The sequence below is a fragment of the Necator americanus genome, chromosome V, assembly GCF_031761385.1.
Source record: "Necator americanus strain Aroian chromosome V, whole genome shotgun sequence".
In the NCBI taxonomy this organism is placed as follows: Eukaryota; Metazoa; Nematoda; class Chromadorea; order Rhabditida; family Ancylostomatidae; genus Necator; species Necator americanus.
The window spans coordinates 6,868,768-6,880,834 of NC_087375.1; the positions used below are offsets into that span (position 1 = coordinate 6,868,768).

Here is a 12,067-nt window from a genome sequence, read left to right on the forward strand (position 1 = left end):
TTTTTCAATGTAAAACTAAACAATTTTCAGGTATTTGCAGTCACTCAAACATGCAGATCTTTTTTCAGATTTTCATGGTTTCATTCTTACTGGATGGCAACGGTAAGCTGTGTTTAAATTTAGATATCACTATTTTCATATAGTTCTAGGATTTGCAAGAAAATTTCTCTAATCGATACTCTTTTTTTCCACAATTAAGGTATGATCATTTCGCTTCATTTTGCGAACTTCTTCCCGTCTCAATGGCATCATTGGCAATAAACATTAAATTAATCCAGAATTTTGTCTTGTCAGGTAAGATTTTGAAATAATTCTGGATTGCGTGTACTAAAATGTCTCCAGATGTGGATGCTGAGATCATTCTTCGAACTTTTAAATGCCCATCTGATACCGATATCAATCAATTAATCGCCGGTGAAGACAAATGCCGTTTTCCAGGTAGAGTTGTATAATTTTAAGAGTTCCGTCGGATATAAAATTATAAATAAACTTTAAAAAATGAAAAAACTAACTCTGAAAAAAATTTAGAAAATCATAATGGTACAATAATTTGTACGTAAATAAAACCAACAGACTGAGGGATTGAATTAAGGGAACAGTAATGCAGGTAGAATCAAAGAATTGTTGGTCTTCTACTAAATACTTCTTGTTCATAGTAAAATAAGGACTGTGAACAAATTCAGGAATAAAACACGAGTAAATCAAATCACACGATGCTCAAACAATAAATAAACGAAATCAATAAGTTGATGATCGTTCAAAGCTAGTTAAAGCGAGCTACTTCAGTAAATATGTAAGTAATGTAAATGGAATTTGCCTATAATGTGCAACTTTTTCAAAAACTAAAAATTCTAAGCTCACTTCGAGATCTGGACGTTAGTATCCTCAGAAATAAAACTCTCCTGCAGTTGAATTTCAAAAATTATTACATCTCATAAAAAATACACCGTATGCACAGGCTACAAAGTTCGAGACTCAATTCGAGATCTTATCCTCTGCAAGCAGCAATATGACAATGCTTCATGGATCCATAACAGGTAGTATCTATTAATGAAACTATTTACGTCCTGATCCTACGAAAAAAAAATGCTTTACAGAGAATCCGCCTATCTTCAACGATCTCACATCTCTCTCAACGCTAGTAATCCATTTTTTATTGATGCTATTGGGAATTCGTACAGGAAATACTTAGCACGTATGGATAAAATCATTGCACAACTTAGGTGAGGGCACCATATTCATGTTTTGGTGCTTTTATAGCACATCTACTTGGCATAATAGAATAAAGTAAGGATTCTAGGATCGCTATGAACGATATTTTTTATAAAGATGTATTTGTTGAATTTATGACTGATTATGTCAACCCATTCTATGATGATCTCAAAGAAAGGTTAGTTTCTTACGGGTATAGACGTACTAGACATCTTATTAGAATTTTTTTTGAAGTTTTATTCTTTTTTTTTGTTCACAAAAAATCGATGAATTGTTTACAGGCTTAACAGTGTAGAAACGATCGACCGACGAAAAACCTATCATGCTCGACCGTGGTTTAGAAGATGAATGGACAGAATAGATTGAATTATTTGTACTTTGTAATAATTTATATCGAAACCAGGAAAAAAATTGCTATGTGATTAATTGCACTAAAAAGTACTCCAGAGGTCTCTCTACAGCATAGTAATAAAGACGACTCCTTACCTTAGCCAGTAGTTTATAAATAATCACTAAAAGTGAGGACAGTGAGGGCAAAGAAGCAGGACATTTACTAATGATAGGTTTACTGGAAATTTAGGATTCTCTTGCATGTAGCACTTCGTCGTTTCGGAAAAGAAATTTCTAAAGGAAAAGATTTGCACGCGTCAGCTGAATATCGCAAATCCCAGTTCGGGAAAACCATAGGTAAAAAAATTCACGAGACTTTACTATAGTGGACGATGCAGAGGGGCTCAACATTCAAAAGATACTGTGAATGATTTGTTCCCTCGTTAAAGTCGCAGAATGAACGCTCATATGTCAGTAACATTCTGCTATGTTTGACTACATTTAAACGACATAAAAGTATTACAAAAGTCCTCCTAGATCTCAAATCCAGAAAACAATCCTGGAGACAGTTACAAAGTAGAGCTTCTTTTACAGACGCAGCGCAAAAACCTCATTATGAAATCAAACAACGAACGGTAAGCAATTTTTCGAAAAATTGTTGCTAATACCCCAGTAATTTAGGTTGATTACATTTGAAATACATAAATTTTCGAAATGGAAGAAGTCTTCCCATGCGCAAGATTTCCAACTCCACTACCATCAGAAATATTGACGTGTGGGTCCTTAGCAGGAACTGGCACTGGAAATCAAGCAAACTAGCGTATGGCGCCTGTAGGTACTAGAGTTACTTCCGCACGAGGTGACAGTGAGGCTTGCATCGGGGACGGATGCTTTACACACTGCCACGCGGAGACACTACTTTAAGAGGCCTTAAGCTGCACCCCTGCTAGTCTTCACTTTCTCCTAAGTCAGGCTTCATGTGTGGCCTTTGCAATATGTGCAGTCACTTCAAGCTGCGACCCTTCGGGTTCATGTGTACATGTGTAGGCTACACTCATGGTATAGTGTAGCGGTAAAGGTTCCGCTATCTGCACGATCGATCGGAGGTTTGAATCCGTCGTAGTGCTCACCAAGCCCTTCATCTCTCTGGAGAAATTGATACCAGACTTGTATGAGAGGATAAGAACACTGACTTGGCACATCGCTTAGCTCTCGCAAGTCATTGTATGGGTCAGTCGCACGTTCGTAAACCTCAAACGATTCTGGAATGAAGTGAACGTGGTGGCCCATCCCAAGCGGATTGACTAAGTCAGAAACTTTATCCTTTATCTTTTTATGTCTGTATGTATATGTAGTGTTGCACTATGTATGTGCTTGTTTTTAGCCACCTTCATTTGATACTTACTTACTCGCATCAATACAGCCTACACTATTATATATATATATATATATATATATATATATATATATATATATATATACTCTTCATAGTCTCCTCATACGCATACAACAATTGAACTGTTGCTTAGCCAGTCAGTCACAACGAGCCTTGCAAGTATAAATCTGCGGTCTTAGAGTTCTGGCTAGAGCCTGAGCAGGGAGCGTGTGCTTCAAACAGCTGTGCAGTCCCAGTGACATCGGTTGCCTCCAGCTCTTCTTGGGCCGTTTGCACTGCTCCAGAGTTGCACTTGAGTTGTGACTTGATTGCTCATATCCGCTCTTTTATACGCCCACACGGCGATGATTTAAAGTCAAAGTGCAAAAAACACAAAACTACGTCTTTATAGAGGTAAAAGTGGTGGGACAAGAGGCGAGCGCAATAGAAGACTGCTGCACGACCTTCTCATGAACGCGTCTCGCGACCTTTAGATGAGACAAAAAGAGGTCGCTTCAAAGTCGCGACATCCCGAGCAACGAGATGTGTGGTCCGATGTGTACTTACACTTGCCCTCATCTAGGAGTCAAGTATTTACAGCACCTACGAGTTAATCGTAAACTACGAGTGGGCCTAAACTTTGGCGACTGACAGCTGGTTCTGTCCAAGGGTAAGTAATACAATGGTAGTAATACAGTGGGAGTAGGAGTAATATATAATATACATTGGGAGTGTCTGCTACGGGATGAAGGTTAGGCTTCTTCACTGGCGTGGATTGAGATCGGGTTGATGTGTACATGTGCGCATTCCTTTTTGGAAGAATTGTGAATAATGGCATAAAGGTTGACCATACTTGTAGTATGTTAGAGACTCGATGTAAACAGCAAGTCAACATTACTACAACGGAAGCAGTGTGAGAGGACCAAAAGTAAAAATTTTGCCTAAGAGCGCGTTTTATACGCTGAAGAAACTGGTTTCTGTGAGGGGGGAAGCTTTGCCTCACTACCGCTAAAGTTCCAAGGGTCGAGTTGATATCACAAGAAGAGAACAAAAGTGTGAACCCTGAATAGACGGAAGTAGCAGCGATCTCTTATCGCTTCTCCTCGCAGCGTGAGGAACACGAAGATTCCTGGAATCGGAGAACTTGCGAGGAGAGATAAACTGTGAAATCGATAGTTGTGATATATACATTTGTAGTGCTGCTACTGCACGCGACACAAAGTAGAGTTGGAGAATAACAACACACGGTAAACTCAAAGTTCAGAAAGAACACGAAAGTTGTGAAAAAAATGTAAGCTATGAGAAATATAAGAGCATTTAAGTTGGAAAGAAGTGCGTGAACTGTGAAAAAGAACGTAGGTTGTGAAAAAAATGCATATTGTAAACAGCAAAAATGCGTAATTTGCGAAACAACATTATCTGTGGAAAAACCTACCTATAGCAGAAGAGTAGTTCTATGTCCTTGCATCTTTTCTCACCATATCTGCGGTCGCTCTGCAGTGATCGAGATAAGTGTGCATACATCGCCGCGTCTATTTTGTTTTCTGCACCGTCGTTGGTGAAGCAGAACAATGTATCTTCCTGCTTGCCGGACTCACATATCCCGCATTTTTTACCTGCTTGTGGACACTTCTGCTCACTGTGGAAACCACAGCATAAGAAACAGCCTCCCCAGTTTGTGCTCATGGTCACTCTCTCCGTCAAGTTAAACAAATTGACGAGAAGTGCCTCTCTTTACTCTCTTGCCTCCGCTGGTTGTAGCCTTTCTAAGAAAATGGATTTGTAGGAACTAACCTGGGGAGCAATGGCTAGGGGTAGCGAAGAAGAAAACTTAGGTGCTTCGGCTCATGGATGCGACGTGACCAATCTGAGAACAGGTAAGACATCTAAAGTCTGCTTTGGTGTTACTTGTGCAGAACTAAAATGTATCCGTAAATTAAGTTCCAACTTCGACCTTCTTTGAATCTTGGCATCGTAGAATTTGACTGTGTACTACTTTTTAAGTAGAACTAAGATTGCTGTTGATCTTTATTCTGTCTAACGTTTCGGCGTCGTCGCCTTCTTCAGAGCCTGGAAAAATCAAAGACACGTGTAGTCTACTCTCTTAAACGCCTCGTCATCCCACAAGGTATGACTTAACAAACAGATTATTCAAATGCAACGTGAGAAAAGCAGACCAGCGCTCACCTTGTTAGCCACGAAATCGTGATGTTAGCGGACCACCAGTTGTTAGAGTTGCGCTGCTAGTAGTAACTAGTAACGATGCCCCCGCCTCTGACCCCGTAGGTCAAAACCCGCAAAGATCTTGATATGAAGCCAGCTCGTTGGTCACAACGGTTCTTTACGATTCAAGATTGGACATTTGGCCGTGATATAAAACGGTTGCAATGTTTTTCGCGCCAGAACGTCTGATTCGCGTGCTAAGATCGTGGCAGCTATCTTGAAAGGGGTGTTTTCATGACACTGTCTGAGCACCTAAAAAGGATGATGTTTTTGATAGCTATATAAATACGGAATATTTCAGACATTCGCTTAGCAGCATCATTTGTTGTATCGCAAACCCATACATGTTAAGAATACCCTGGTGTTCGAAAACCAGCTCTAATGTTGCTTGCAGTGCAGCATCGGTGGAGATGTTGGCGTAGAGCGAAGTGACATCGAAGGATTCGACGACACAATCTTCATCAAGGCGCGCTTTGCGGAGGTGCTCTATGAACAGTCTATGAAGTTTGTTATTAATCTTGGCTGTTGCTTAAATTCGACTATCAACAAGTTGCTCTATGAATATTTTTGTGTTTGAGAGATGAGCTGGAACGTATTGGAGTAGCTCGCCGAGAATAGTGTTAAGGAACCAGGATATTCTGTCGGTGGGACCTCCAATATTGCTAATGATAGGCCTAACCTTGAAATTCCTTGAGTTATTTGAACTAAATTCGGCAGCGTAGAGCTTGTGGATCTTGATAAGGACGTAAAGAACCGAAATTGGGCCGATCACATTTTAGACGCGTGATAGTTGTTTTTGGCAAACCTACTGATTTTGCGGTCCTCATCCATATCCTATTCAGACGGCGATATTGTCTGCCAAATTCATGTGCCGATGAAGAGTGGTATAGACTATCGTGCGTAAGGTGAAGTTTCGTTATAGCCCTGTCCAGTTCACTTGTCTTTCATCATTGACAGAGATTTTGACCTTCCCCTGAGAGCAGATGTCACGTAGTTCGCACAGACCTTTGCGTTGAGTGGGTGTTAGATTTTCGAAAGCGCATTTGTGTGAGTACCGGGAGAGAATTGAGAAAACAGACGTAGCAAATAAGCGAAACTTAGTCTCTACCACCGAATTTGCCTCCTGCGGCTTGTACAGTATTGCAGGGAAAGGTATAGGAAGAAAAACTGGAAGTCTAAAGGTTGTTTGCCCTCTGTCTTGCTCTTCCTCTTTAGCTCTCAATCGCAGACGTTCATGAACCAATTCTAGGCTGCCCACTATCTTGCGCGATAGCACGGGGCGTATTGATTGAGATGGAGCAAAAGTGGAGCCTAATTCCAAAAAATGAAAGCGCATTCTTAGAAAGAAATACATCACCTATAAGTGACACACGAGGTTGAAAGGGTGCATTTTCTGGCGCGGCGTTCGAGTTTTGGTGGTTTAGGCTCGAATGGTTAGCGCTAATTGGTAATCTCTGACCTTGCCTCTTGGCCTTAGAGCGAATAGAATCACATATGTTCTTTGACTCACCCACGACTCTCCTCCAAAGAACGTCCAGCACCAAGCGTTGACAACACTGTTCTTTGAACGCACATTTGGTCAGCATAGAAAACATATGGTCTTGTTTGGTCTCCAATGCCGCTCTCAAGATGCGGGTTTCGATCTCTTGCAGTTGCCGGCTTTCTTTTCTGAGTCCGCATGTTTCGTGTAGGCGTTTCTTTGTGATGAAGTTAGGTATCACGTGACATTGTAAACATCGGCGGAGGATGGTTTGCCCTTCTGAGACGATCTTCTGTCTTAACGAAAGGACTTCTTTCACGAGTCGAACGAAGTTCGCTGGTACGTCGTTGATTAGGTTCCAAGTCCGACCTTCTTTGAATCTTGGCTTCGTAGAGTTCATATCATATCAGCTCATATCCGTAGTTTTCTATTTTCGCCAAAGACTCAGCAAACTTGTTGTGCCGCTTTGATGCAGGTTTGGAAGACTACAATTTGGACAGGCAGGTGCTTGTGGTTGCCGCTGAGACACTGTTATTCCGCATCTTACTTACCTTTACTTCCGTAGCTGTGTTAGCTGGCTGTGTGTAACGATGATCTGAGACTTACTCATAATAAAGATTGTTGTGATGCCTGCGTGTGTTGTGGCTGCAGTTAACATGACCGTCAGGACCTTATCAAGAGTAACTCTTTGACGCAGATTCGTGTGTAGCTCGATATATTCTGGTGTCTGGAGAACTATAAGCAACAATTGTGTGTCTATTGAAATGCAACGCTGTGTAGTATTCTCAGCGCAGCTGCATAGAGTTACTAGACGTGTTCGAAGATCTTGTGGTGTCGGCTTTGGGGTGTGGAAGGCTGATTGAACTAGGAAAGTTGTCTTAGGAAAGTACTTGCTCCGTGAGTTGTGAGAGTGTGGTTCTTGTCTTAGCAATAACCAGATCAGGTAAATATTTTGCGCGATACCTTGTGAAATCTTCGAGATCAGGCACGAAGATTTCGAGGGAGTATCCTCGCCGATACTGCAATGGAACCTGCGATTGACTTTATGTTCTCGATGGACAATCAGTGTGATAAATCCACACATTGTAGTTGAATGTGTGTAGATCTATTTGCCAAGGATGTTGCGAAGGATCAACATATGGTAAGCTTCCTACGTGTTAAGTTGTCTTAGGTATTTGTAGTTTACCTAATTGATTCCACAACCTTCCCTCAACAAGTCGAACCGTTTTTGCTGTGTGGTATCTGCTACTAGAACAGGGTTCCATTCTTTTTTCAACACCGCCGTGGAGAAAACGTTTATTCAAAGTGAGGGAGAAAAAAATATATAACCACAAATAGAATACATTAGGATGGGTGATTGACTCATTCTAAAGACATTACATGTTTCCGCCACACCTGCGGTAGAGCGTCTAACAAAGCGACGAACTCTTGGATGACTGAGAGCACAAACGCTTGAACGTACCTTCTGCGTCGATGCTGCTAGCAGTTGTCCATGCCTTCATTTGCTTGAACTGCCTCGTCCACGTTGTACATTTGCGATGAAGAGCATGATATTTAATCAGAGTATAATCACAAATTGCGCTACAAGAGGAAAATAAGTGATAATAGTGACCAACTATGACGCGAATATGTGTGTGAATATTGTGCAAAAAAGATGCAGTATAGACTACATTGTGACAATATGAGTACAGGCTTCATAAAGTGGTATGTGAAAGGGCAATTAAGCGGTAAAGCAAGCACTTAAACATCTCTAAGGGAGAATACAATTACAAATGAAAACAAGTATGAAAGTAAACGATCTAGCACGTGTGTTCACGTTTACAACGGAGAAGAAAAAAGAAGAATAGAGATAGATGTGAGAGCAGAGATAAACTGAGCGCTTAATAGTTGTGTGTGTGCGCTAACAGTAAAGTAATGAGTGAAAAAGTATAAAGTGGCTGCTTCAGAGACACGTGTATGTAAAACAAGAGAGATGTAAAAGAGAGAGAGATGTAAAAGGAAGAAGAATGAAGGAGAAAAGGGTAAAGTTAAATTCAAAAATCTATGCAGATGCTGTAAAGGTGTGATAGTGTGGATCGATATGACTGTGAAAATGTGAGTCAATGTGACTGGAGCACAGAATATGACCGAACATTCTACGCTTTCGTTGATGGTTGCATCTTCGTTGACGCTGCGCTGCTTTGTGGAGCTTAGTTTTTTGGCAATGATTTTTCTGTGAAATGATCCGCAAAAGATAAGCACACTTTAGTAATCTGCGATCTCCCTTTTGGGTGTGCAAACCGCTGCAGAGCGTATAACGTTGTGATGGCTGTGAATGAGTTTGACAATAATTCCCAAATGTGTTGTTCTCTCGCAAACTTGTCATCCGCAATGATGATCACATTTTTGACCTTGGGGGGTACTGGCGTGTTCCTAGCCTAGCGTAGACGACGTTGATGTTTCTGGACTAATGCTGACGGAAACTTAGTATATCACATGTCCCAGAGCGAATCTAGAACGGCAACTGTTTCTACATACCAATCCGTCAACCTCTTCCCACCCTCGGATATACTATGTGATCTGGTTGTAATCTTGGTTGTAACTGGAGACTGACTTCTAGGAAAACGAAGTTTTCAGGTTTCAGTACGTTAATTTACGAGTCATTTTCTCTATAAGGTGTGGTAGGATGAAAATTAATGATCGCATCTCAGTATCCACACCCACTGTGTAAAGTTGATGGAAGTTGAATAGTTGACGTCCTGTATCTTTAGTAGTCTTCAATAGCATCCGTTGCTAAACATTCCAGGACGAAGTCTTCCCAAACACAAGACGACATATAGTCGAGTCAAACCGACAAGACGAACGGACAGTTACGTATGCAGCCGAAGCGGTGGGGTGGAAACAGCGGTTGGAATAAAGGACCATGGCAAACTGCACAGATGGGTGGCGGTAGCTAGGGCTCCACACGAGCTCAACCGCTCCGCTACGCCTCACCGCGCCGCTCCGAACGCACTTGCTTACTCAACTGTTCGTTCTACATGTCGTTTTGACCCTACTATACGAATTGTGCATATTCGTAGACGTTTGTGAACGTCTTCACACCAGTTGCCTTGCTTTGTCTGCCTTAATGTGCTGATCACCCAGCGTACTCACATCGCACTTATGTTATAGTTAAAATCTCATCTCAGTGAGGGAAAACCACTAACTCTTCCTAGAATGGAACAACATGGCAGGCTCTATTTACAAGATCTTATACTACTTTTAACACAAAGGGATACTTATCAAGTTTTATTACGTTGCATCCGAAGACAGTCCAGCAGATTTGGCCACTCGTGACTTGACTACGAAGGATTCGACGAGTCATATCCGGTGGACAAGACCAACTATCCTACGAAAAGTGCCCTTACGAACGGTCTCGTACCAACATGGAGTTTACAATCTCTCCAGTCACAACCAAGCAGCATGATCATGAGTTTATGTAAACATTCAGGACGACAACTATTTAACTATTCAAATTGGATCAACCTCACACAGTGATTGTAGAGAATGAAGTGATTATTAACTCTCGTTCTATCATACCTTGTAGAGAGGATAACGCATCAATGCAAGCCTAACGACCTCAAACGTCAATCTTCGTTACTACCTAGATCACAAGAAGATGACATATCAAAGTTGTTTGGTGAAATAAGTTGACAGATTAGTATAACATACAACTCTTATGCCTTTTGCTCCTGTTCTGTTGAGAATGACAACGAGACATACAACAATACACTACAACGTTTACCGACAGGGGAAAGAGCTACTTCAGGGCTAAAAATACACGAGTGAACAACCTTCTGGTATGCCCGGGGTTGCTAGAATTGCGCACTAGCGAAACAGCAGATGGGAACTTACCTGACCTCTTTCGGCTTCCAACCCGTCGATGGCTATACTAATGTTCACCAGGGGAGTACAGTACACTAGTAGGAGATAGCAATCAAATCTCAGAACCGTAGAACCTAAGTACGGAATGGGTGTGTAACTATGTACATGGTGCGTAGTAGCAAAGAAAGGCATAAGTAATACGCGAACTGCAATGAACATCGATGATAGGCGAGTGTCAAAGTGAAGAAACTATCAAGTGACGAGCAATACAGCATGTATATGGAACGACAAGTGCAAAGAGTAAAAGACCAACAAAAAGAATCACTACAAAGAACCAATCAAAACAATTACAAGATTGTACGACGGACAGAGGACACAGTTGCGACCTCCTTTAAAGGCATCCACAAATCTGGGGTGGTGCGGGTTTCAAGTGGGTTATGCCTACACCAAGCCGTAGATTTTGGAGAAAAGAAAGACTATTTCTTCCTGAGTGCCGTAAACGGCCCTGAAGATACGAATTCGAGCGTTCCGGCGTACTATTTTCTACAAGGAGTTCGATCGGAGCGCGCGCCGCATCTTCCGGGTCATTTTTTACGGCAATCAGGAAGAAATGGACAGAATCACCCTCGTCTCCATAATATACGACCCCGTATAGGAACTCTCCACCTGAAATCCGCACCACCCCAGATTGGTGGGGTGATCCATTTAAAGGCAACAATCCGATGACCAAATGAGCAGTCAGTGACAACCTGATGCGCAAATCCCGTAAAAAAGTTATTATACTGGCCTAATTATAGTGTGCTCATCCAACTCTGCATTATCTTGTAGTATCAAAGCACACTTTACAGATACAGATAGAGATACACACCTTGGAACATCAATTGTGCTTCTGCGGCCGCTCATCCGCCATGGTTCCCGGTGTTTGTATCGATAGCTGGTTGAACAGAAAAGGTCCCACTGATAGCATCTCTATTCCCACTGATAGGATTGTCCTCCTAAGGGGACTCCTGCTATTAGAGGCCAGTGGGCTTAGAAAGGATATGTACGGTGTACGATTTTATGTATGACTTGTACGATTTACCACGAGTAGGGTACACCATAGTCGTTCTTTCCAGCAAAGATGCCCAGCTCAAAGGTTATCCGTCATGAAAATTTGTACAAATGCTATATTTGAATAAATAAAGAAATTTCAAAAGCAAACATATTAAAGAACTGGTGGTAGGGTGGCTACCTTTAATGGCTGCACTGGGAGTTCACTGAATAGCGGAGGGAGAGCATGAACCCACGGAGTCCGGCTCTATGTATTACAGAACGATAGAATATTGTGATTTTCTGGAAGGAAAATACTTGATTTGCTAAAGCGAAAATGAAATGTTTCCCCAAAAACATTCAGTTTTTAAATACAGATTCAGAAATTTACAGATCAGAGATAGAGATTCTGTGAGATTTGTTGATGTAGATCAATAAAGGATAAGGGATAAAGGATAAAGGCTGAAGTTTCTGGCGTTAATCAATCCGCTTGGAATGTGCCCCCACGTTCACTTCAATTCAGAATCGTTTGAGGTTTACGAACGCGTAACTGGCCCATACAATGACTTGCGGTG

The 12,067-nt window shown here is 41.5% G+C and overlaps 2 protein-coding genes across 3 annotated transcripts in view; one reads left to right on the forward strand and one right to left on the reverse strand.

The window, feature by feature from the left end:
- RB195_013156 (uncharacterized protein) overlaps positions 1 to 1,560 on the forward strand; it is a gene marked incomplete at both ends in the record, with an annotated part of 10,364 nt that extends 8,804 nt beyond the window's left edge. The window contains 7 exons of one of the 2 annotated variants that reach the window (XM_064202846.1): positions 31 to 102; positions 200 to 294; positions 343 to 438; positions 959 to 1,037; positions 1,098 to 1,223; positions 1,301 to 1,390; positions 1,494 to 1,560. In XM_064202846.1, the coding sequence (XP_064058728.1) occupies positions 31 to 102; positions 200 to 294; positions 343 to 438; positions 959 to 1,037; positions 1,098 to 1,223; positions 1,301 to 1,390; positions 1,494 to 1,560 (625 nt within the window). Of the gene's footprint in view, positions 1 to 30; positions 103 to 199; positions 295 to 342; positions 439 to 958; positions 1,038 to 1,097; positions 1,224 to 1,300; positions 1,391 to 1,493 lie in introns of those variants that run through there. The other variant, XM_064202848.1, reaches the window with a different exon arrangement.
- Positions 1,561 to 4,916: 3,356 nt separating this feature from the next.
- On the reverse strand, positions 4,917 to 6,820 carry RB195_013157 (uncharacterized protein; the record flags this gene model as incomplete). Its single annotated transcript, XM_064202849.1, has 3 exons — positions 4,917 to 4,987; positions 5,498 to 5,637; positions 6,651 to 6,820. The coding sequence occupies 3 exons, from the start codon at positions 6,818 to 6,820 to the stop codon at positions 4,917 to 4,919; spliced, it is 381 nt and encodes a 126-aa protein (XP_064058730.1).
- Positions 6,821 to 12,067: the final 5,247 nt, after the last annotated feature.